Genomic DNA, 26,696 nt, shown 5'->3' with positions numbered 1-26,696 from the left:
CTGGGACAGAGCCGCCTCGCAGCTTAGTGTTCATTAAGCACTTCCACAGTTATTAACTGCGAGGTTTCTAAGCCAAGTTACCATTTTTGCATTCTTATATCATGAGGCTAACACGATGATACTTTTATGCCCAGGGAAGTTGAGACAATTTCCAATCCGAAAATTGTCTAGACCGGCTCTGTAGCCGCGCATCTTACCGCACGGCTAAGGAGGGCCCCATCGTATAATATAGATTTACGCTAAAGCAAAGTCTTATCTTTCGATTGACATGCATCAATGTGAAGATTGCATCTATTTAAATTTGCAATTTCAACATGAAGTGATTGTGTTCGTTCTGAGATATTCAATGATGTATGCTTTGAAGCGTAACGCATTGTAACGCTTGCCTTCTTGAAAAAATTGATTTCCAAATATCGTTATTTTCGCACATGAAATTAGTTAAACACATTCGCAGCAATCTTATTTACATAAAGACCATGCGGGATTCAGCAGCGGCATTGAATTTAGTTCAGATATCGATAAAATGTCAACAGGAGGGTCCAAAAAAAAGATATTTTAGTTACTAGATAAAGATTGTCGCTTCGGTTCCCTTTGTTCTGCTGTCCGAAACATGTGTGGTACATACCTGTCAAATCGTATGGATTTTCCTTCTTTGACATTTAGCTCCCCTATCCTCGCCAGCAAAAGATGTTCCGGACAGCGACGACAGCGACAATATTTATCTAGTAACTAAAATATCTTTTGTCCAAAATATGTAGGGGTCCAAATCAAGTTGGTTACCCTAATTTTTCGGTAAATTTCCGGTCCAGGCATCCCTAAATTGTCAAAATCGAATGATAATTGTGGTCATCTACAGCATCTTACGAGCGCTAACGGCCGCTTATTTTGGAATGTCTAGAAGTAGTTTGATTTAAAACGGAAAACAGTACGGGGTTTGACTTTTCTCATACTGTGTATCAAGTGTGATATCACAAAATAAAATTTGAAATCGAAAAATTGCGAAAAAACTGCTAACCGCTTTAAATCAAATTGCTCCTAAAATTTTTGAGAAGAATTTTAAAACACTTCCCGTATGTTTCCTCGTGCATTTTTTTTTCAAATATTATCCTTAGACTTCCTCTTCTTCATGCTACCTTTATTCGCCAATAATGATAAATTAATGAGAAAGATGATGATCGCTGCGATGACAAACGACACAAGACAAAAGTCAAATAGATTGCACCTTACCAGAACATGTAAAATGTGGCGGCTATTAAAATTAATTTATTGTTATTTTTTCGGTGATAATTTCGGCTGATTTTGATGATAATTATATTGTGGCAGCTATTACCGCACGTAAAATGCTGGATAAATGAAGAAAACAGAACAATATAACTTTCACGATCGAAAATCATTTTGCGATACATAATTAAATACCCGCGCGAAATATACGGTACAATATGAACGGAGCTTTAAATTTCAAGAACAGCACTAGCGCCACACCAACAAACGGTGGCTTCAAGAACTAGTGCTTGTTTCACGGGGTTGAAAATATCTTTTGCTCTCCAATACCTTGTGGGTTCATTCACAAATTACATAACGCTAAAATTGACTATTTTCAACCCCCACCCACCCCGTCGTAACGTATTTTGTATGGAGGGGTTCTAAAATTTGTACGGTCTGTAACGCTCGGACAGACACCCTCCCACCCCCAAAAGCGTTATGTAATTTGTGAATGGGCCCTGTAATAACCATTGCATTAGTTTCCCTTCAAAAAAAACCCGTGTAACTAGAAGACTTCGGCAGTAACGCCCAGTGAAATCAAGTTGAGCGTGATGGGTTGCGTAGACCTCTGATGTCCAGACTTTAGATTTGTCTGGATGTTTTTTTTTTGCCACAGGCCCGAAAATTTGGTAGAGCAATCCCACCAGCAATTTTAGCGCTGGAGGAGGGGTTTTGTCTAAAATTATATCATAGTCTCCTCCTTCCAGAAGATGATTATGAATATGAACACAATTGAAATATAATCGAGTTTCTTCCTTGACCTGTCCAGCGTTAAATTCTGTTTCTATGGTAACAAGTGGTGCAGGTTTGCTGTTTTTTTTTTTTCAATAGACTCGTGTGAGTTATGCAGTTACACAAGAATTCGCTATCGAAAAATGAAAGATATGGTCGGTGTCAACAGTATTTTTGGTATAACTTCTGCTACCTTCTTCATATGAAAATTATTTTTATATGAAAATTTTCCTTGAAGAGTAAGGAAAAAAATGTGCCTGGATTTTATATAACTTGCTCCAAAAAAATTAAAAAAATCAGAATAGATTTTTAGGTTAAAAATATCCCCTTAAATGGTAAAAAAGTCAAATTTTCACCGATGGAATATTTCAATCAACACAGATCCTTAAACTAGAGGCCAAAAACTATGACATAACGGCTTAACATCCGAGGTGCATTCACTTTGCATAATAGTTGCCTTTAAACATAGGCCCTCCCCTTTTCCAAATGACCATCCCACCCCTTTGTTAACTTCCCCTGAGGATAGAGAATGTGTGTACCAAATTTGGTTGAGATCGGCAAAGTGGTTCAGAAGTAGTAAGCAAACATACATACCGTGGAGGCACCATATTTGACGCAGTTAAGAAAATTTTTAAAAGAATCATTATTTAAAAAATAATTTCAATATGGATTCGCTTAATATTCTGCATAACGAGCTTACTACTATTATAGAATGTGTAGAAATAATGAAACTTCGAAATATAAGTGTATTTCTTAGTTTTTTAATCTGTTTTTATGTAGTACTTGAGGTGCCCAACTTGACGCACTAATTTTACTATGTTCCTTATTTGACGCAAAGTTGTTCCTAATTTGACGCACTTTAAAACTATGTTAAAACTCAATCAATTAAATGCCTTATTTTTTTATTATATAAAGACAGTGTAATAGAACTTGGTACGATATAAAATAAAAAGTTTATTAATTATACAAAGAGGCATTTTATTTTTTTTTTGTTTTTTGTTTTTGTGTTTTTTTTTTTTGTTCAGTTGTTCTGCAAGTTATATGCTCTGTGGGATGTAAGTGTTTTGTTAGTTTCATGAACTCTGCACATCATTCAAAATGCTTCTTATTTAGGTGCAAGAATCATGTCAAAATATATATTTACGGGAAAATTAACTCTTACATTTCATTACATAACCAGCCTACCATGGTCTGTTGTATTTGTAATAAAAAAATAACTTTCTTTGGTAATCTGCAATTTTGAATCTATAAACTGAGAAGTTCGTATAGCTTCTGTCTAAACTGAGAAGGATACAGAAAACGCAACTTGTATATGAACGTTTTTAGAACCACATTGAAGCTACCAATCTGCAAGTGTTACGTGACCGGCAGATATATCTCAAAAAATATGAGCTGCCCATCTATATACATTTTTTCAATGAACTATTAACATAAACTGAAGCTTATATGAGAAAGGCAGCCATATTTTTGTTTGATTTCATATTCAGGATTGCACGACTAGTAGCGACAGAGTAACAAATTGAAAATGTGTTCATTATTTTGGTTTGTTAGAATTTCGTACAAAAAAAGTAAATTGAATTATATGATACTAATTTATATTAAAATATTGTTTTCTCGCAAGAATTCTAAAACTAGCATATAAAAAGAGCATAATTACCAAATACCCGTAAGAAACGCGTTAAATAAACGCATCAAAATCGAAAGCAGTATAAGGTATACTATCATGGGCTGGACACTTAGTGGAATGATCCAATGTTGACTAATATTTAAAGTAGTTGAGAGTTAGTTAAAACTTAATGAATACATTTTGCTTTTCCTAAGACTATTATTTAGTAATAAACCTCTACTGCACTGCCTTGTCTATTCGTATGATAAGATTAATTAGGAACATCACAATGCATTGTGGAGCCTAATTTGACGCAGAACATTTTGGGTTGAAAAATGCGATCGAATGTTGCAATGTTCAACGTAAAAGGTAAAGCTTACTCATAATGCTCAGCTGTTTGTAGGTAGGGGTAAAAGATTCTCACAAAAGTTATTTTGCGTGAAAAAATGATCATTCGATCCTTAGCATTGTGGCTAAGAACAAAAAAAAATGACGCATTATGAGTATGACTTCCATATATTTTATTCGGGTATGTTGATTCTTCATTAATAATATGCTTTTTATGCCATATATGCAAAGAAGAAGAGCAAATAAAGCTATCTAGCTTGATTCGTTGATATATTTTTGGCGAAAATAGGTTTTCTGCATCATTTGATTTAAGAGTGCGCCAAGTTTGGACCTGCGTCAAATATGGTGCTTCCACGGTACATAGATTGGTTTTTATTTTTATTGATTGAAGAAGATGAAGATTTTATGTGGTTCAATTCTTCAGCAAGCTTGTAGGAAACTTTATTTCGAGAAACTTTTCCGAATACATCATTTATCTAGCTTATCATTTTAGTTCATTAAATTTAATTTTAAGTAGGGTGGTTCCTACTACACGTGACTAGAAATTAACGACTTGTTCAACAGCTATTCATAGCCTAAAATTACGATTCTTCTTTAATTGTTTTTTTTTTCCAGCACTCTCAAACCCAAAAATTCTTGCCGGAACAATCATCGTGCTTGTTGCTATAATTGCCGTTGCCATTGCGGTTCCCCTGGCCATCAATTCAAGCGATAGCAGAGCAGACGAACCAAATGCCTTCTTTGGTCGCACAGTGCTCGACGAGGTGCCACTTATCGACGGGTACGTTTTTATAATCCACAAAACTATCCAATTTCAGTTTCAATTAACGATTGATTCCACAGGCACAATGATCTACCATGGAACTTGTACAGCTTTTTGAGAAACCGCATCAATGACTTTGACCTGAACGCTGATTTGAAGGCAGATCCCACGTGGGGTGCATCTTCAAGCAGTCACACGGACATTCCGCGTTTGCTGGAGGGTAAAGTGGGCGCTCAGTTCTGGGTGGCTTACGTGTCCTGCACCACACAGTACAAGGATTCCGTCGAACGAACGCTGGAGCAGATCGACGTCATCAAACGGATGGTGGCCAAGTACCCACAGTACATGAAGTACGTTACTTCGGCCGATGGTATTATGGAGGCGTTCGAGGAGAAGAAAATCGGATCACTGATCGCAGTGGAAGGAGGACATTCAATGGATTCCCGCTTGGCAATGCTGAGAATCTTCTACGAACTTGGCGTTCGTTACATGACGTTGACTCATTCGTGTAACACCCCGTGGGCGGACGCATCCCCGGTGGATGCCAACAGTACGGCTGTGCTGAAAAATGTTACCGAGTGGGGCAAGAATGTCATATGGGAAATGAATCGGTTGGGAATGCTGATCGACATTTCGCACGTCAGCCACGGAGTTATGGTGGATGTGCTGAGGGAGAGCAGAGCACCCGTTATTTTCAGTCACTCGTCCTCCCACCAAGTGTTTCCGCACCACCGCAACGTGCAGGACGATGTGCTGAAGAGCTTGATTGAGAACAACGGAATCATCATGGTTAACTTCTATACTGAATTCATCGGTGGTTCTACGATAGACTATGTTATTGGTGAGTAATAGGTGGTGGGAAATTCGTTTTCAGATGAACATTATCACTTTTATGCTTCTGTTCTACAGATCACCTGAATTACATCAAATCCATTACGGGTCCGAATCATGTTGGCCTTGGCGGGGACTACGACGGTGTCGACAGTACACCGCAAGGGCTCGAGGACGTTTCCAAGTATCCTGATCTGTTCGACATGTTGTCGAACGGAGCGTACACCAATGGATCTACCTTCGAAGCGTGGACTCGCGAAGAGCTACAAAAACTCGCAGGACTAAATCTGCTGCGAGTATTCTACGACGTTGAAAGCGTTCGCGATTCAATGGTTGATGTCAGCCCGTATGAAGATTTGATCCCGTACCAGGAATTCGTCGATGCCGGCGTGGAAGATCAACCTTGCATGAGCGATCTGGATATCCACAAGAGCTAATTATGTACAGGGCTGTCATCACAAATGCTATAAGATGGCACCATTATGTGTAATTTTAGTTCTCTTTTATTAACTTACCATCAGAGGCTATTAGTAGTGTTTGTTGTTTAAATACACACTTTTATTATACATAGTATAATAGAGGAAATGAAAGTCAAATGTCCCATGATCTGTGTTATTAAAAGTGTTATGGTCTAGAAAACATGAGTTACCGATTCAATTTCCATCAAATCTGCGCATATATCATCAATACGAGAACCAATCTTCTTAGCCACCTCGAGTTTCTCATTTGCCGGTAGTGACAAAAACGTCCAAATCAGATCTCCGTCAACGACGCATCGCGTCGGATTGATCGGGAGTTTCTTAACTGCTTTGATCGTGCGGAACGCCTTCGGGTTCAAGCCACACAGATGGGGACTGTGTGTTATCAGGACGTTCTGCAACATGAACAATCGGCGGTACGTCTTCTCCGGTAGGGGCAATACATACCCTACCCCGCCGTCCAAAGTGGCAAAATAGGTCGTATGTTTGTAGTCGTAATTGCTGTTGCGCTTGTAATCCATTTCATGGAAATCGCACTGCACTCGGAACATGCTGTTGATCTTCTGACCAACATGATAATCACACTTCCGTAGTAGTCGTTGGCCTCCGAACGACTCGCGTGATTCGGGCTGATACATGTAGGTTATGATGTTGCATTGCTCGTCCGACACTAGGAAGCCAAGATTGTAGTTATCTACGACATATTCGATCTGGAACACGTTCAACGGTTGATAGTCACGTGACACGAGGGACAGTGTGCGGTAGTCTTCTTGGAAGCGCAGCAAGCTCACAGATTTGTACACATCGGCTACAAGGATCAGGGACTTGATGGATACCAGCTGGTGTACGAATATATGGGTATCGATGAACGCCACACCAACCAAGTCGTCGTCCTTCAGTTGCCAAAGGTAGACTTTTTGGCCGACCGCACCAACCAGGAACCCGGACACGTTGCAGATCGCCGAAACTGGACCCTTTTGCTCTTTGACGATGACTTCTTTGAATTTGTATCTGGAATTGAGAACATGATGATCTTGATTAGAAGAAAAATGAAATCCACTTAACTGATCTGGTTTATCTTCGTAGATCTAATAACTGGTCGCAGTAGCACACCCGGACAGAAAAAAAAATCCTTACCAGAACTAATCTTTAAACCTAATAAATCAGTTGACAGCATACTGTCGTTACGATCGCATGTGTTATTGTTTTTCACCGATCCTCGCTATACCATATTCATCTGAAGTTGATCTTCTATCGCGCCGGTGCCCCGGATACTTTTCAGGCTTTTGCAAAGGGCCCATAGCGGGTTAGGATTTTTCCCGAATCGCGCGTCTTTCCGGGTGATCGCGACCCACGAATGGGTTAGTACGTGAGGGAGAACCAAGTGTTTACTGGTTTCAGCAGACAACGAAGCGTAACCTCAAAAGTGCAGTGGAATAATTTGCAGACGTTCCCAAACGAGTGGTGACGGCTTATTGGTTAAAAGTATCTCATTACGTCCAGGAAAAGCGGAAGAGTTTTAGTGCACCAGTAACTGTTAAACAGGATCCAACGGCCCACGAATCCAAGTTTGATTGAGGAAAAAATCAGCATTTTCAGTGACGCCTTTATGTGTCAAGTCCATACCGCATCGCCAGAATGCGAGCCGGCAACCACACCGCCCAGGGGACCCAGGGGGCCCCGGTGGTGGTTACTACAGTCTAACAAACTTTGTAAATGGTGAGTACATTGGAGCACGGTTTCCGAATTCCATGGACAGGGATGGTACTGCAGGCCCCCTGCAATACTTGAAAATGGAGGCGACCTCCGGCTCGATGCCACAAGATCCTTTTTTGCTACGGCTTTCGGTAGAGAAGTATCTAAACGCACCAATCGACGGTGCATTCAAGGAAAATCGAGGTAGTTCATATGTACTGAAGGTTAGGAGCCGAGCGCAGTTCACAAGACTCTGCAAGATGACAAAACTGGCTGACAGAACTGAAGTCAAGATTAGCGAACATCCCCAGCTCAACCAACGACAATGCGTAGTATCCTGCTACGATGCAATGACTCTCGATGACGCATACCTAAAGCAGCAACTGGAACCCCAAGGCGTGAAGGATCTGCGCCGTATTAGGCGACGCAAGCCAGATGGTTCATTCGAAAACACGCCGACGATAATCCTCTCCATCAGCGGTACGGTTATCCCCCCCATGTGGACTTTGGCTGGTCCCGTTGTAGAACCCAGAATTATTACCCGTCTCCGATGCAATGTTACCGGTGCTGGTCTTTCGGGCACACTGGAAAACGGTGTACTGAGCCCTTCCGTGTATGTGGGAGATGCAGCAAAGTACACGAAGAGGACCGCACTCACGCATCCAAAGAAGGAACACCAAACCAAATCGCCACAGACCGTCCGATTTGCAGTGAAGCCTCGTTTTGTAAGAACTGCAATATAAACGACCACTCCGCTTCCAGCCGGAAATGTCCAGTTTTTGAAAAGGAAGTTGCGATCCAACACATTCGAATCGACAAAGGAATCTCATATCCTCAAGCGCGCCGTGAGTATGAAGCCCGATCAGGGGAAAACCGGAATACTAATTCATACTCGACCGTTGCTGGTGGTAGCAAAGATGCCGAAATCAGAGAATTGGAGGCGGTAGTATCCCAACTTCAACTGGATTCCAGGAAGAAAGATGAAATAATCCAGAAGATGGAAAGATCGCTACAAAACCGTAGCGTAACCGAACGTCTCGAAACTGTCCGAGAACATGGGACCATAGAGGAGTTAGTACGTCAGGTCGCCGAGCTAACCGAAACGTTGCAATCACTCCAGGTAGACCTAGCAAAAAAAGACCAGATTATTGAGAAACTTTTGTCAAGTAATCCATCGCACTCCAGCCAACTTCAGGACGCATCTCAAAAACTACATGTGGATGACGATATGTGCCACTCCCAATCTTCCATCGACGAACCACTAGCCGAAAATCATAATTTCGATAGGACAATCAGTCAGTCAATCGAAAACTGGGTCGCATGCAATGCCTCGTTGAAGGCTAGCGATCAAAAGAGTAAGAAAAATCGCAAACAACGTTTGAACAAAGACGGATACGTTTCGGATACTAGTATGGTATCCCAGCACTCGAAACACACCATTACATCCACCCCTTCGAAACGAGGCCACGGGGAATCATCTTCCTCCGGTGGCGAATTTCCAAATCGTGCTCCGGGAGCCAAGCGAGCCAGCAAATCTGGCAAGGCGAACGCGAGCGGAAGATCCTCAAAACAGTAGTCAAAGCAAATGCTCGGTCCTCCAACTAGTAAATATCTCCCAGATAATCTTATAACCCATCCTTATCTTCACTCCATCAAGCCATGAGCACAACGTCGAAACTGCGGAGTCGACCGAGCGACACAGATCATCCACCCTCCAACCTAGGACTATAGGACTAGGACTAGCTGCAGTGGAGGCTTCGGGTAGTCGGGGCCCCAGCAGTGCGGCCGATACACCCCAACCGGAACTGATGGACAACCTCCGACGCCTGAATGTCCTCCCTGCTGGGACGCAACAAGGTTCAAACAACCATCCCCCGAAGGACGACGAGGGAATCAAGCTCGCAGTACCTGCAAGTATAAGCCCTGCAACTCCACCTTGGGCTAGTCAACGACTTTCTTCGTGTGGAGGTCTACACCGAATGCAGCTCGAGACGCCAAACCCCTCGAAGGACAACGCGGGAGTCAAGCCAGTCCTAAGGAGGAACCCTCCTAGAATATGCCAAAAATCAAAAGCACCTGACATCCATCATTACTCAGGATTTTCCTCATTTCTTCCACTTACGACAGCGGAAGCTACCAACTCGTCTGTGTATGATGCGCTACATAGAACACGATATGGCCAAACCGCAAATATCCGACCCGCTTCTTCCAAGAATCCCCGGGAATCAACTGGATATAAATCAGTACAACTTCCGAAACAAAATAGCTCAATACCCACTTTAGGCTTGCATATATTCCCTAACTCCAACAGATCGTCTTCAATGCACAATCAAACAAATACTCCTCTTTTTTGCTCCGTCGGGACATCTCTGCCTTTGGTGGGTGATGCCACTTCGCCTACTACTGGAAGAGCTCTGTCTTGTTCGGCCCGACACTCTCAAAGCTGCAGCGAGTCCACTTTCGCCATTCAGTGGAATATCAATGGTTTTTTCCACAACCTGCCGGACCTTGAGATGCTGATTCATAACTCAAAACCTGTGGTCCTGGCACTTCAGGAGATCCACCGAGCAACACCTGCAACAATGAAGAACACCCTCGGAAAGAACTACCAATGGTATTCTAAAACTGGATCTATCTTGTACCACTCGGTAGCCGTCGGAGTTTCTACCGACTTAGCCGCCAACGAGATAGACATAGATTCTGATCTGCCCATAGTTGCTGTCCGTGTTCCATGGCCATTTCCTGTCTCGGTAATCTCGATCTATCTCCCGAACGGAAAGTTACCGAACTTGGAAAACAAATTGGACGAGGCCCTTGACCAGATACCTGCTTGGGGCAGCCGCACCAACAAAGCGCGTGGTAATATCATTATCAACCTCGCTACCCGGCGGAATCTAACTATCCTGAATGATGGCTCAACTACCTTCCTCCGCGGTCAGTCAGAATCGGTGATTGATATCTCTCTAGTATCGGCCTCCACCGCTAACCACTTTCTCTGGTCCGCGCACGAGGATTTCAAAGGAAGCGACCACGCCCCGATCTATATCGCATTACAAAACAAAACCGCTCCAGAGACCTCGAGAAGACCCCGCTGGCAATATGACCGAGCCGACTGGGCCGGTTTTCAACTTGCACTTGAAGCTGAACTTGATACTTGCGTCCCAACATCTATTTCGGACCTTACTACAGTTACTACAAATACTACAATACTACAAATACTACTACAAATATTCCAAAAACCAGTCCTAGACCCGGGATCCGTGCACTCCACTGGTGGAACGAGGACACAAGGACGGCGGTGAAATCGCGTAGAAAACTTCTCCGGGCAGTTAAACGCGCGAGAAGAAAATTACCGGAAACCCATCCCGATATGGTTCGAACTCTAGAAGCCTATCAAGCAGCACGCAACAGTTGCCGGCAGGTAATCAGAGAGGCGAAAGACAAATCATGGACGGAATTTCTCGACTCTATTAACGAGAGCCAGTCTTCCACAGAGATCTGGCGGCGAATAAACAATATACAGGGCAAAAGACGACACAAGGGAATAGCCATCAAAATAAACGGTACAGTGACCAAGGATCCACAAGCCATCGCGGATGCCTTGGCAGAATATTTTCACGACATGTCTTCCTTAAACCACAGACAAACAGACATAACACATTGAACATTCACCCATCAAATTCATCGTCATTTTAACACTAACGACATCTGTTGATTTCAGTTAGTTGGGCAAATCACGAACCAGATGGCGGTAGTGAGCAAATGTCAAACTCGAGCAAATCCGATGCGCACGCCACAAGTGACCGGTTGACCAACTAATGATTATTTGAATTGACCAGTAAATCAGTGAACGTTGGAAATTTGACGAGTGTTATGTCTGTTTGTCTGTGCTTAAATCGTTACTCAGAATCCTTCCTAAAGAGACATCCCTCCCCCCAAATGGCTATTCATACATTCTTGATCCCACCTGATGATGAACAGAACTTCAACCTCCCATTCACTATGAGAGAGTACACTCTAAAAAATCATCACGTCATATTCACGTGAAAAATCACGTAACTCGTCTGTCTTGAACAAACGACGATTGTTACGTGACGTTAGTAATGCTCACCTGAAATTCACGTAACTTTTACTAAAAATCTTGGCGAATATGACTGTATACCCACGTAAACAATTTAAGTGAGATTGTGTTAGTGTGATTGCAGCTTCGGCATTTGCGTAAGACCTGCATTGTAAACAATAATGACAGATACATAACCTAAACATAATGAGGCTTCGCGGAGGTAAGTGATATTTCAGGTGCATCTTGGTTGATATTTTCCGTGCCTGCATTTTTCCACCTTAAAAAAAAAAAACAACGGAGGTTGGTTAAAATTTATTAAATTCGTTGAAGAATGATGTGGAAGAAAAGGAAGCTGCATGGAAGTCTAGAGCTACATCAGTTTTCCGGTCGCGTTAGTATAAAATTTGTAGTCTTTGTTCCACTACTTTTTGGTTAATTAACAGCGGCAATATTAGCAATTTTCGAGCAAGAAACTGGTTTTAAAATTTGACATCATTTCTCAACAAATCTGATAAATTCCATTCAAAATCCGCCGATAACTTTTTTTTCATCAAAAGTGTTTCTGTGGTAACTCCAAAGCGCAATGACCAAATGGCGGCATTTCAATGTTTCAATGCATCAACAACGCGAAAAAGATTCCCTTTTATGGGCAGTCCCTGTTCATTTTTGTATTCATTCCAAAATCACTATATTGCAATACATTTTAAAACATGTAGTGGTTACCTGCTGTCTTGTAGCTTTCACTAAAATTTCACGTAACCAGTACGCACAAATCACGTCAGGTTCACCTGATCAAACATGTAACTACTTTCCAGCTTCACGTCATTAGTACTGGAAGATCCAGTCAGAGTCACCGGATAAATCACGTAACTCAAAGAAACTAAAATTTGTTCAGGTTACTTGTCATTCAGGTCACTCTTACGTGAAAAGTATGGTGGATGAGAACCACATTCGTTTTCAGGTAAATATGACGTGAAGATTTTTCAGAGTGTAGGAATACGCATTACAAAAGGCCAAAGGAAAATCGGTAGGTCCAGATGACATCGGATATCTGATGCTAAAAAATCTACCCATCAAAGGCAAAACCACATTTCTCTCCATCATCAACCAAGAGTGGACTGCGGGAACACTCCCGGTCTGTTGGAAGCATAGCTTCGTCATCCCCATCCCGAAACACAGCGGCCCTGCTAACGAAGTCAGTAACTATCGGCCAATTGCTCTAACCAGCTGTATCTCAAAAATTATGGAGCGAATGATCAACCGACGATTGACTGAATTTCTTGAACAAAACCAAAGATTCGACTACCGTCAACACGCCTTTCGCCCTGGTTTTGGAACTGGCACTCATCTAGCATCTCTTGGGCAGATAATCGACGATGCAACAAAAGAGGGACTCCACATTGAGATGGCGTCCTTAGACTTGGCGAAGGCATATAATAGAGCCTGGACCCCACAGGTTCTAGAAACACTGGTCAAATGGGGTATCACCGGCAATATGCTCACCTTCATTAAGAATTTTCTGGATGGACGCACCTTCCAGGTACTTGTGGGCAACTTCAAATCAAAAATTATCATTGAAGAAACCGGAGTCCCACAAGGCTCAGTGATAGCGGTGACCCTCTTCCTTGTGGCAATGAATGGCGTTTTTTCAATACTTCCGAAAGGGGTTTACATACTCGTTTATGCGGACGACATCCTCCTCATTGCCACTGGAAAACACCCCAGATGCGTCAGGCGAAAGTTGCAGGCAGCAGTCAACGCGGTCGCCAAATGGGCACAGGAAACAGGCTTTGATATATCAGCTGAGAAATGCGCTAGGCTACACGCTTGTGAAATAAGACATGCACCACCGCCAAAACCGATTGTCCTCTACAACAAACCAATGCCAACCAGGCGTAGCCTTAGGATCCTCGGCATCAGTATCGACCGTAATTTGACCTTCCGCGACCACTTCACCAAGTTGAAAGAGGCTTGTAAAAATAGGATTTGCTTAGTCAAAAATATTTCAAATCGACGCACCAGAAGTGACCGAAACATACGACGCCGTGTTGCCGACGCCATTATTAATAGTCGCCTTTTCTATGGCATCGAATTAACATGTCGTTCCTTGGAGCAGCTTATCGCTATACTGTCCCCAATCTACAATAACATTGTTAGAGCGTTGTCGGGGCTCCTTCCCTCCACACCTGCCCTCTCCGCCTGTGCTGAAGCCGGCGTTTTGCCATTCCATTACAAGGTCACTCTGGAGCTATGCTGCAGAGCAGTAGGATATCTCGAAAAAACCAGGGATGATGGGCAGGTTTGTTTCCTTCAAGGTCAGACCAACCGTGCCCTCAACAACGTGGCCGGTACCACGCTTCCCCCGGTGGAGGGACTCCACCGTGTTGGTCCACGAAGCTGGATGGCCAGAGAACTCAAGATCGACAGAACGATGAAAACTTATCTTAAAAAAGGAGCAAACCCAAGGCAAGCAAAAGCTCTATTCGCAGAAACAATAAACCGACACACCACCGCTATAATAAGATTCTCTGACGGATCTAAGGCGGCCGGGACTGTTGGTGTGGGCGTTTTCGGACCCGACATTCGGAAATTTCATAGTTTACCCGAACAATATTCCGTCTTTTCGGCAGAGGCAGCGGCCCTGTACATTGCAGCCTTGAAACGAAGTGACAAACCAGTGCTGGTCGCAACCGATTCCGCAAGCGCATTACTTGCATTAGAATCAGCGAGAACGAGACATCTTTGGATTCAGGCAACACAGAGGCTGCTAGACGAAGAAGAGAGCAACGTTATTTTCACATGGGTACCAGGACACAGTAGAATCCATGGAAATGAAGAAGCTGACACCCTTGCAAATACTGGTCCAACAGGACGCCTTTTTACCAGAAGTATACTAACCGATCCTTATTTATTCGGCGAATAAAAGGCGCTACCGAAGTTTGGGAAGATCGCCACAATTGGAGAGAACAGGTCGTCCTCTCCAGACTGCGAACTGGACACTCACGAATGTCACACAACTACTCCGGAGGTTCACCTTTTCGCAAAACTTGCGATATCTGCAACACCCGCATGACTGTAGAGCACGTCCTCTGTGATTGCCCCAAGCTGGAAAACGTTAGGATCCTCCACCAATTGGGAAGCATCAGAGACGTGCTCCAAAATGACAAGGCAAGTGAATCAAAAATTATCAATTTTCTTAAAGAATCCGGCATTTTTGCACTAATTTAACCTCCTGTTTACCAGACATCCAACTCTACAAACCAGCGCATCTAGACATTCGACCAAAGTGCAAAAAACTGCAGGATAAGGAAGCCTAACCCATAGTAACGTTAACATTAAATTTGAAACATTTTGGAAAATAGGAAAAGTGAACAAGTTTAAAATTAATTATTATAGCAAATTAAAATTGTACATCAGACTATAGGGGAAACCCTTCAGGAGCCCTATTTTTTTTTACCTTCAAATACTGAGATGAGCCAGCCGCGGGCTAAAAATCTCATTAATAAAGACATTAAAAAAAAAACTAATAAACAAATAAAATGAAAAAAAATAATAAAAATATCTAAGGTAGGTAAAAAACAATAGAAAACATACCTGGTCAATGGTTTTCCCGGTTCCGGCACGACCTCAATAATATCATACAGCAGCAACCTTCCGCGTGATGTGATATCCTCGCTGTAATTGAAATTAGTGCCCACGGCGATGTACTCCTTGAAACCGGACCGCGCTCCTTCGTACGTCAGACTGACATTCTTCAGCGCAATCACGTGCTCCCACTCCTCCAGATTGATGGACGTCTCCGGAATGATTTCCCAGGCTGAGGGGGTAACCAGCACCACCGAAAACTTATGCGCCATTGGATACAGGAACCGTTCACCCTTGTTCTCTTCGGTCAGCTCCTTGTCTTCTCCGTTGAAGCGATAATACTTGTTGCAGACCTCCTCCGCGTCCATCACTACACAATAAACTTTGTTCTCCTTGTGGTAGACGATTTGCTTCGGTGAGCTGCGCAGAGGAATTTTTCTTACGGGCCAGATTGAATCGTACGACAGATATCCTGGGAAAACGGCAATTTTCAGTTCGTACTGCTCGTCGAAATAGAGAAATCCATTCGGGCAGTTGACGTTGTTGAACGGAGCAAATCCCTTGATGATGGTTTTGGCATACAATCGGTGAGCCCGTAGTTCCCCGCGAGAAGTGAGAAGCATTATGTAGGGCTTATCTCCACATACGGCGACTCCGTTATAGCCGTTTACATTGCTGAAGTATCGAATCATGGAGATATTTTCGTACATGATCTTTGTAGAGTGCTCATCTTGCTTCTCGCCTTCCTGATCGGTGGGAGCTTGTTGGCGTGGAATTATCTTGAATATGGGGCCCGTTACGCCACTTGGCATTCGCCGGAAGCGGAGCTTCAAATGACCCTTTGCATACCGATAGACTCGGTAAACGAGGAGATCATTTTCCAAACGAACGAAGAGCATAGGACGAGAGCCGTGATGACCGAGAGCTACCATGAGAATTTCCTTCGGTAGTAGATTAGGATTGAAGCCAAAAGGACTGGAAAATGCGTTTGATGTTACATCAGTCGCATCAGCGGCAGACTGCCCGACCGGTAGAGGAACGAATTCCATCGAATCCTGAAGAACTTTGTTACCGTTTCCAATGTTGGTAATCAGGTAAACCAATTTGAGATCTGGCATCGAATAGATCTCCATGTTTCCATTGTCTCTAACCGCATACAACCAAAATGTTGGTTTCACCGGTTGCATAAATTTCCTCCAAAAGTCCGGGTTCTTCTTTTTAACCTCGATCGCCATATCGACCATCGATGTCATCTTGAAAGACCTACCGGATTCACCATATAGCAAATCCTCTTCGTCTTCGATCTTCATGTGAGGTTCGGGTTTCATGTATCCGAATCCACTAGAATAGGCAGAGGATCCTCCCTTGGAACCATCGTAGAAGTCCTCGTACTTGGTTGTGAACATTCCGGAGACATCTTTGTACACGCTGATGGCCACAACTGCGGGGCTAGTACTGATAGTATTTTTGTTGACGGCCAACCTCGGAGTTCCCTTGCCTTCTCGAAGGGCCAACGTGATCACTCGACCCTCCGAAGATCTAACACAAACGTATGGATCAGCAATAGACACAGCAGCCAGTGGACAGCCTAAATCAATCGGAATATTTTGCAGTAGACGTGTGCCTTGTAGCAATCTAATCGACTTCGTTGTCACTTGAACAATGAAGCGATTTCCGCCAATGTTTCCAACGTGAATTGTCGGCACATTCGTTGCAAACCCGGTGTTCTCAATTTCATTGATTTCGTCACCTGTCTGCAGAACCATCGTTCCTGCTTCTTGCGACAGAATCATGAAAGAATGCATGTCATCGCCCTTATCGCCGAGAACAGTCCATACGTCCACGCACCCAGACAAGCCAAAACTTGTAATAACCTGCGGTTTAATGGAATTCTGCAATACGCACAAGGCTCCGTTCTTGCCGTGACCACTACTCGTCACAACTTCCAAATCCAATTTGTTCGGTATGAACTGAACTTCTTTGTTTTCTTCTTGCTCCTCTTCAGAAGCTCGCTCACCAACAGCCATATGACCGATGGGACCAATGTTTAAAATGCTGTCGCAAACTTCAAATATGTAGCTTGTCAACTGGACGGAAGTTTTCTGTCCCGAGCCGTACACTTCCAGCTCTTCCTGCTCCAAACGCATTCGCTTTGGTTCTTTCTCAACCACTTCCTCGGTATCGTCAATCGTTATCACCATGCTCTCATCCTTCTCTTTGAATCGCAAAAGCAGGGAATTTCCCAATCGTGAGCCGAGGAACAAATATTCTTCCTCAACAACGCATATCTAAAAAATGGATACTTAATATTGACCTACGAAACGGTATTAAAAATGTAAACCTACACAACAAGTCAGCACACTGGAAGCTGCCTTACTAAAGTGAAAACTCCGAACACTTCGCATTGAATCAGCACAAAGTGTCAGCACATATAGTTCTCCACCTTTCAGTGACAACACTAACTTTTCGGGCTCGATGAAGCACACTTGTGCCGCATCCAAGCTGATCCTAATACCATCCTGAGGTTCTGTGAACAAATTTTTTATTTGATTTCGATCAATATTTCACAAAAAAAATCAACTTACTCAAGGGAAAGTTCGTACAATGGTCAGCGGTACTATTTAGGCTCACGCCATAGGGCGGAACGCTCTGGTTCAAATAGATCAAAGCATTAATACTCAGGATCAGGCAACCCCCAATAGGCTTGCTGATAGCAATCGCTTGCAAACAATCGAACGGTAAACTATTCACAGTCCAGATCACCGGATGAACACGCTGTTGAATATTTAAGGATAAGGCCACCATCATGCAGGTGTCTGATCGGACAGCGATACGTCTGTAATAAGACAAAAATAGTTTATAACAATTTGCTATATCAAATATCTACTAAAGATCAACTAAATTACCCCGGAAAGGTCTTAACCGGTTCGTATAGAATTAGCAATGTCGGTTCATAATATCCATGCAAAAACTGAATATCTATCACGTTGTCAATCCGTTCTTCAGACTCCTTCAATTCTATCACGTACGATGCCAAAATTGGAGTTTTAGCAATCAACTGTGTAGGTGCCTTTTTCATCGGCTTCACGTCCTGCACTTCAATCTCATCCAGGGAACTGTCCTTCCGGAAAGGAAGCACCACCAATTTCCGACCATATACCAACATCACTGCGCATCGGTTATCCGGATCCACCCTCACAATTGGCGTATGATAGTGTCCCGTCCAACCTCCCTTTATGTCGTCCTCCTCGAAATAATGAAGCGACAGCGTCTTTAGCTCAAAATTATCCGGATCGAACTGCACCACGGATAGTCTCGCATCCTGGAAGCTAATTAATAGTGCATCCCGCTGGGATCCTGCAAGGGATACTGACTGCAATGACATTATGTTCCCGAACAGAGTATAATTCGCCATACATTCCAATTTCATGTTCGGTGGCCTTGTAGCTGTAAAACAAATATCATATATTTCTGAGAACCAACTCAATAAACGATAATACTTACTGGTAAACTTATCACGATTAGCAGGATCCGCATCCGGGATCAACCGGTATACTTTGAGTACATTGGCGCCTCCGGTAACTAAAGATTTTTCATTGCTGTTGAAAAAGTTGCAAGTGACCGAGAACTCCACAGCGGTCGCTTCATGGGTTTGTTTACAAATGGAAAACATCGCTTCTTCTGTCGATCTCCGGAACGAATTGAGAACTATTCAACTTGGTTTCGTCTGCCACTATCTATTTAATGCATTTTGTCAAGAAATCAATGCGAATAAAACAGAATTTTATCGAAAAATTGAAAATTATTGTAATCGCAAATCGATTCGAAACCGGCGTGTGTTTTTGGGGAAGATTTGACTGACATGTTTTGATAAAACTGTCAAACGAAATATTTCATCGAGGGACGATGAGCTGAAACGCGAAGCGTTTGCAAAAAATAAATTGTTAGACTTTTCCTACCGGTGTGTATTTATTTATCTATTCGAGTGTGCCGTTTAGGCCAGACGCGCAATAATGTTGGGTTTTGTATGGAGAGTTTGTGGAAGTTAAACTGATGGTCTATTCAGAATACGCCATTTATTATAATAAAATTCATACTTCAGCCGCATAGAGCAAGATTACCGGTGGTGACCCGGATAAAAATACAATAGAGTTGCAATAAAATATCATAAAAATACAATACATTCTATTGATGAGCAATAAATTCTATTGTTTCTATATCATACCAATTAAAGTGCCATATTGTTATTCAAAAAGAAGTACAATAAATTCTATTGCCAGTAAAATTTCGGCAATGGAATTACAATAAATTCAATTGTAATGGCAAAAATTTGTTCGTGAAAAAATCGATTTTATTATTGTAAAGATACATAACAACCCCTATTTTCTATTGTAAAACTGCCATTTACAATAGACTTTATGGTGGAAAACAATAGGTTTAATGTAATTCTATTGTGAGCCACAATAGAGTTTGATGTAATTACTATTAATTTCAGCGTACTACTGTCACAATATTTTCTATTGTAATTCTTTTGGGAATTTTTATTAGGGGAGTTTAAGCCGTTTGGCAGCGCAGTATCATTACTTGACACTTTACCGGTCGTTACCGAACGCGCTGCTATAACAGTAGCGCGACGACTGACAGGGGACCAAATTTGGTAGCACGATAAGAGCGCTGGTATTTGTTGAACTGTCAACTATCAAACGTCCGGTACGGAATACAGCAGCCAAATTGAGAGCCGAAAATAGTGACCGATGCAAGGGGTGGGACGCTGAGCACAATTTAATTTGTGTTCACCACACTTCTTGTAATTCTTCGTGCCGAAGTGTGCCATAAATTGTGCCTCACCTTAAGTATGGCACATTGTCATATTGACAGTCAGAAATGTCTGGCAACACTAGCGATTGTAAAAATCAAGAGAGGGAGAGGGAGACGCCTGTCATCCACGATACAACTCTTCCCGACAAATTGTTTTCGGTGAACTGCTTGCCGTGATGGGGAAAAAATCAAAATCATTAAAACAGTTGTAGTATTCAGAGTAAGCGGCTAATGATTTTAGTTTGTATAAGTGATTCTAGACTATGAATTGATTCTGCTATTGCGGATAGTACATTAAACATAAGCAATCAAATATACAAATATACTGACGAACTTTGCTTCATTTAAGCGTGCGCCAATGAATCGGTAGCTTGTGAGGGGCTAAGAGAGGTTGCGCGGCGGGGTATGGCAATGCTAGCGCATTGCTGCCACCGCAGTGTGAGATGGTGTTGGTAGCGCCATCGGGTTGAGTAGCAACGACGAAGATTGCACCGTCAGTTTGTTGTCGAATTTAAAAACGAACAGTCGCACCGCTCTTCAACGGCGGATTCCATTCAGCCGTTTTCGGCTGGAATACGACAACAGTCTTGCGACCAAGTTGGCTTAACGATGAGATTTCAAAGTGTCCCAACCCAACCAACAGATATCAGATGCCGGATTGGAACGGAAACAGCGATCATTCTTGTGGTATTTCCTTAAGCTTTGCACGCAATAGAAAGCAACGGTAACAATTTGACAGAAAATATGGTGTAACGCTGCTACCCAATAGAAGAAATTACCAAAACTCCCGTTAATTAGCATCGGTATCAGTATTTATTTTATCCCAATGATTTGGCAGATTTGGCAAAAATATAGGCTCAAAAGGACACAGGAACATCCATAAATTACGTGGCGCTTGTTGGGAGGAGTGGATTGCCTGAAGTGTGACGGTCCATACCAAATTTTCAGTTGATTCATGCAAAAAGTGTCACAGGGGGAGGGGATTGAAAACTGCCATTTTTAGCGTTACGTTATTCCCCAATTGGAGGTATCATTTCGAGCTTCTCCAATACGACAATTATTGTATGTTATCTATTGTTTGTTGAACAAAAGCACAGCACTTTTGAAAAAACGATTTTCTTTCATAGAAAATCTCGCTTAACTTTTTCAAAGTGACCTAAGTAACATTTTTTCATGAATTAATTTGAATAGCGTAATCAACATAAAACATGAAAGCTTTCGATTGCAGTACTCAAATTAATTCATGAAAAAAATGTTACTTAGGTCCTTTTGAAAAGTTAAGCGAGAAATCAGTGATTTGCATGATCGACTGATTTGTGATTTTCGAACAGTCTCCTCAAGCATTGAAACACAAAGGCAAATATCTACACTATCTTTTTACTTCCTTTCCTTTAATTATTTTGTTCCCATGTCCCATATGAATAAATAAACATTGCCGTGTGAATTCACTCTTATTTTAACGCGGTCGAAAGCATGTAAATATTGTCCTCATATCACGTCAGGTGACGTCACGCTACACACGTTTCATAAGTCAAAACAAAAATTTAGCAATGTTACCAGTATTTTTATTCTGATCATTCAAATGTCAAAAGCGTGCCACAGTGTGTGCCTTAGGGTCTGTCTCATTTGGAGAATTAAACTTAAAAGTGACAGTTCGAAAATTAAAAATTACCCCGTTATAAGAAAGGCTGGTGCTACCCAGCAATTCCAATAGGACATCGATGGAAAATGATTCGATATCTGTCAAAGTAATCTTGCTCTGCGAGCAGGGTTATTTGATAATTTTAAAATGTCACTTTTAAGTTTAATTTCAGTTTAATTATCCAATTGAGACAGACCCTTAATGTGTGTGTTTAAAATGTGTGCTTGGAACATTGTGCTTAGCGTCCCACCCCTTGCTCCCAGCTAAACGATGCGTAATTTATGAATGTTTTTTTTATTAAATGAAATTATCATTTAGATGAAATTGTGTTTTCGTACTATGTTTAGGTGTACAACAAGTCCTAATACAATTTCATTATTTCACTTCAGTGCTTTTTTCGCTAAGTCCTTTCTAACATCGAATTACTTCAACTTATCCTAAAAACTTGTGATAATTTCAAATTCTGTCCCTTTTTTCTTAGTTGTGGATCTTTACGCTTTGGAAGAAGTCTTATTTCAGCCGGAGATACGGGTTTGACATCATAACTTGAAGATTCATATGCGTACTCTTGCCCCACCGGTTCCTGCGTACTTTTACCCCACAGTCCCAAAAATTATTCAAGTAATGGTTTTGACTTCTTGGAAAACCAACCGGATTGGTGTTCTGTACCGTAAAGTACTCTATACAATAGGTTATCGAAATGGTATAATGTTCAGCAGATTGAACGTATATGGTAATGAAATACTAGTTGCGGAAATCCAATTATTTTTAGCCAAATGACCAAAAAATTATCTAACTCCATATCTCCCTTGTTGTTTATTCAAATCGTTTACAATTACACATGATAATAGTTGGCCAGAATACCTGTCAAACTGATGCAGTGCTGCTAGTTTATCTTTTTTTATTACTTAAAAAAATCGAAAACGTACTCTTACCCCCCGCGCACTCTTGCCCCACTCTACTCTAATGATGCTCTAAAAAAGATATTTTAGTTACTTGATAAAGATTGTCGCTTCGGTTCCCTTTGTTCTGCTGTCCGGAACATGTTGGGTACCAAGCTGTCAAATCGTATGGATTTTCCTTCTTTGACATTTAGCTCTCCTATCCTCGCCAGCAAAAGATGTTCCGGACAGCGACGACAGCGACAATCTTTATCTAGTAACTAAAATATCTTTTGCTCTAAGCATCATTACCGGGCGCGAATATTTTGATCACCCGCACTGCGCTGTCATTTTAGTTTAGTCACTCTCTTTCGTACCAGTCACTGTGTCCCACTATCAATTTGGTTGCTGCATTCCGTACCGGTGACGTGTGACGTTTAACAGTTCATTAAATATCAGCGCTCTTACCGCGCTACCAAATTTGGTCACCTGTCAGCTGCGCTACTGTTTTAGCAGCGCGTTTAGTAGCGACCGGTAAAGTGTCAAGTAATGATTCTGCACTGTCCTGTTTTATCGAGTGCTAAAGAAGTTTTGTTCTAGCATATTTTTTGTATAGATTCTCTAGAAATGATTGGCTTTGATGTTACGAAGAAGAAGCAGAAAGATGATATCGGAAAATTGAACCATACGGAGAAGTTTTTAAACGCTTCTCAAAAATTCTAGAAGCAATTTAATAAAAAACTGACAAGCAGTACGGGGTTGGACTTTTCTTCTACTGCATAATAAACACAATTTTTTTATTCGAAATTTTATTTTGTGATATAACACTTAATACACAGTATAGAAAAAGTCCAACCCCGTACTGCTTGCCGTTTTTAATTAAATTGCGTCTAGAATTTTTGAGAAGAGTTTTAAAAACTTCTCCGTATGTTTTCCCGTGGAGATTTTTTCGATTATCATCTTTCTGCTTCTTCTTCTTCATGCAACATCAAAGCGCCAATCTTTATGTAGTGAGTCATTTTTTTGGATTGACAACCTTATTTGTTCTGCAGGGCGGTTTGTATGTTTTGACCTTCCCAAAGATTTTTTTATTGGCCACGCAAAATTTGACCAACTTTTCATAACAATGACCAAATGCTTTCGTTTTTTTCACAGCACAAAGCCATAAATATGCTTAATGATCTCAGACCGCATCGTGCTTTCGCGCTGTGCGGTTCTTTCTCTTTTTGCGGAAGGAAGTTTTTAATACTACCCGAAGCTATTTTAATTTCAACGGTGCTTCTTAGCGCTATTTGTACCCACTGATCCCGTTACGATCTTTGCAAGGACCCGTGCCTTCGTTTTACGTCGGACCCGTTTGCGGAAGTAAAATTCCGACAAGCGGTGGTAATCCTGCAGGGACACCGTTCTGGGAAAAAACCTCTTAGAAGGTCACGTCTCCACGCTAAGCCATGAGCATTAATAAAAACAAGAGGAAGGGGGAGTCTCTGAATTCTCCACTTCCTTCGAAGAAACAAGGTTTCAAGACCGTCCTGCCAAAGCGCGGAAAAAATAGAAGGATGCTGGAGAATTCAGATATTCCTTCTAACTCTAATATCGGAAATAATTCTTCTCCAATCGAACTGAGCAATGGAAGATGGATTTGCTTGGCTACGACAGGGAGTTTCTGTTGAAACTAATTTTGGTCAATTTTCCTTCATTGCAGAATATTTGCCTTTTCAATGCAATAGGCAGCAAAAGAATTTGTTGAATGGCTGTTTAGATGGCTGTTCGGCCACATTGAGAGTTGACGTAAAGTCAATGTCAACTTCTCTCCACGAACAGCCTAGATAGCCGTGTGGTGTCGGCAGCTAGTTATCTGGCTAAGAATAACATTACGGATTGCCTGTTCCAGTGGTAAAAGTCCACCATACAGGTGACCCTAATTTTCGGTGTGATGCGACTTTATGCTTACCGTGCCTACGAATGAATGGTTAGGGGGTCTAATAAGAACCTAACCGCAAACGGAGCCTGTGAAGCACCAGGGCCCCTTCACAGTATTTGGAGCCCTCGCTGCGCTAACCGGAGCTATGGCGTAGTTGACTTTTTACTTCTCCGAGATATCGGCTACTCTTATTCAACCTCATCGTGAGGTTAAATAAGAGTAGGGTTATGAATATGTGTTTTAATTAGTTTTCAAACAAATTGTCACCTATATGGATTCGCATTATGCGTTTTTTTACAATGTGCTTTGTGTATGTTACCTATATGGATTCGCATTATGCGTTTTTTTCACAGTGTACTCTGTGTCTCTTCCTTGACGTTAGGCTTCGGCTACTCTTGTTCAATCTCAACGTGAGGTTAAATAAGAGTGGGGTTATGAATAAGTGTTTTACGTAGTTTTTCAACAAACTATCACCTATATGGATTCGCATTATGCGTTTTTCACAGTGTACTCTGTGTCTCGTCTTTGACGTTCGGCTTCGGCTACTCTTGTTCAATCTCAACGTGAGTGTGGGGTTATGAATATGTGTTCTACTTAGTTTTTCAACAAACTTCCACCTATATGGATTCGCATTATGCATTTTTTTTACAATGTACTTTATGTTCGTCACCTATATGGATTCGCATTATGCGCTTTTCACAGTGTACTCTGTGTTTCGTCTTTGACGTTCGGCTTCAGCTACTTTTGTTTAATCTCAACTTGAGGTTGAATAAGGGTGAGATTATGAATATGTTTTTTACTTAGTTTTTCAACAAATTTTCACCTATATGGATTCGCATTATGCGTTTTTTTTTACAACGTACTTTGTGTTTGTCACCTATATGGATTCGTATTATGCGTTTTTCAAAGTGTAATCTGTGTTTCGTCTTTGATGTTTGGCTTCAGCTACTCTTGTTTAATCTCAACTTGAGGTTGATTAAGGATGGGGTTATGAAAATGTTTTTTTTTACTTAGTTTTTTTTCAACAAATTGTCACCTGTATGGATTTGCATTTTGCGTCTTTTTTACAAATGTACTTTGTGTATGTTACCTTTATGGATTCGCATTATGCGTTTTCACAGTGTACTCTGTGTCTCGTCCTTGACGTTCGGCTTCGGTTACTCTTGTTCAATCTCAACGTGAGGTTCAATAAGAATGGGGTTATGAATATGTGTTTTCAACAAATTGTCACCTATATGGATTCGCATTATGCGTTTTCTTACAATGTACTTTGTGTATGTTACCTATATGGATTCGCATTATGCGTTTTTCACAGTGTACTCTGTGTTTCGTTCTTGACGTTCGGGTTCGGCTACTCTTGTTCTATCTCAACGTTAGGTTCAATAAGAACGGGTTATGAATATGTGTTTTACTTAGTTTTCAACAAATTGCCACCTATATGGATTCGCATTATGCGATTTTTACAATATATTTTGTGATTGTCACCTATATGGATTCGCATTATGCGTTTTTCACAGTGCACTCTGTGTTTCGTCTTTGACGTTCGTCCATTGTTACGTCCTCTGTGTTTTTGTGGACCTCTCTTTAGTCCCTAGCTGAATGCGTGTGAGTCCACATAATTGGCTTTCCTATAAATGGTTCCATTCTCCTTTCCAACTTCACTTCCTCTTCCTTTCCCCTTTTCACTTCCTTTTCCGTCAGGTAAATGATGAGAAAGGCCAGTGAAGGCGATGGCACAAATCTCCCAAATTGAGGGGAACGTGCCTCCTGAGCCGACGTTCTGATACCTGATACCTGATACCCACTGATCCCTGTTACGATCTTTTGTAAGGACCCGTGCCTTCGTTTTACGTCGGACCCGTTTGCGGAAGTAAAATTCCGACAAGCGGTGGTAATCCTGCAGGGACACCGTTCTGGGAAAAACCTCTTAGAAGGTCACGTCTCCACGCTCAGCCATGAGCATTAATAAAAACAAGAGGAAGGGGGAGTCTCTCAATTCTCCACTTCCTTCGAAGAAACAAGGTTTCAAGACCGTCCTGCCAAAGCGCGGAAAAATAGAAGGATGC

At 41.8% G+C, this 26,696-nt stretch overlaps 2 protein-coding genes across 5 annotated transcripts in view; one reads left to right on the top strand and one right to left on the bottom strand.

Annotated features, from left to right (window-relative positions):
- The window catches only part of LOC134226642 (dipeptidase 1-like), a 28,846-nt gene extending 22,865 nt beyond the window's left edge, over window positions 1–5,981 (top strand). The window contains exons 2-4 of the mRNA XM_062707542.1: window positions 4,565–4,730; window positions 4,793–5,553; window positions 5,622–5,981. Coding sequence (XP_062563526.1) covers window positions 4,565–4,730; window positions 4,793–5,553; window positions 5,622–5,980 — 1,286 coding nt within the window. The 3' untranslated portion in view covers window position 5,981. The remainder of the gene's footprint in view (window positions 1–4,564; window positions 4,731–4,792; window positions 5,554–5,621) is intronic.
- Window positions 5,982–6,023: 42 nt separating this feature from the next.
- The window catches only part of LOC134226641 (cleavage and polyadenylation specificity factor subunit 1), a 94,044-nt gene continuing 73,371 nt past the window's right edge, over window positions 6,024–26,696 (bottom strand). Inside the window, exons 1-6 of one of the 4 annotated variants that reach the window (XM_062707538.1) lie at window positions 18,870–19,232; window positions 18,272–18,812; window positions 17,951–18,201; window positions 17,711–17,892; window positions 15,375–17,653; window positions 6,024–7,033 (exon numbers count right to left, since the gene is read on the bottom strand). In XM_062707538.1, coding sequence (XP_062563522.1) covers window positions 6,175–7,033; window positions 15,375–17,653; window positions 17,711–17,892; window positions 17,951–18,201; window positions 18,272–18,812; window positions 18,870–19,038 — 4,281 coding nt within the window. In that variant the 5' untranslated portion in view covers window positions 19,039–19,232 and the 3' untranslated portion in view covers window positions 6,024–6,174. Of the gene's footprint in view, window positions 7,034–15,374; window positions 17,654–17,710; window positions 17,893–17,950; window positions 18,202–18,271; window positions 19,233–26,696 lie in introns of those variants that run through there. The other 3 variants (XM_062707539.1, XM_062707537.1, XM_062707540.1) reach the window with 3 other exon arrangements.

The sequence above is a fragment of the Armigeres subalbatus genome, chromosome 3, assembly GCF_024139115.2.
Source record: "Armigeres subalbatus isolate Guangzhou_Male chromosome 3, GZ_Asu_2, whole genome shotgun sequence".
In the NCBI taxonomy this organism is placed as follows: domain Eukaryota; kingdom Metazoa; phylum Arthropoda; class Insecta; order Diptera; family Culicidae; genus Armigeres; species Armigeres subalbatus.
The sequence above is the reverse complement of the archived record's forward strand: the minus strand, read 5'-3'. Positions and strand labels throughout refer to the sequence as shown.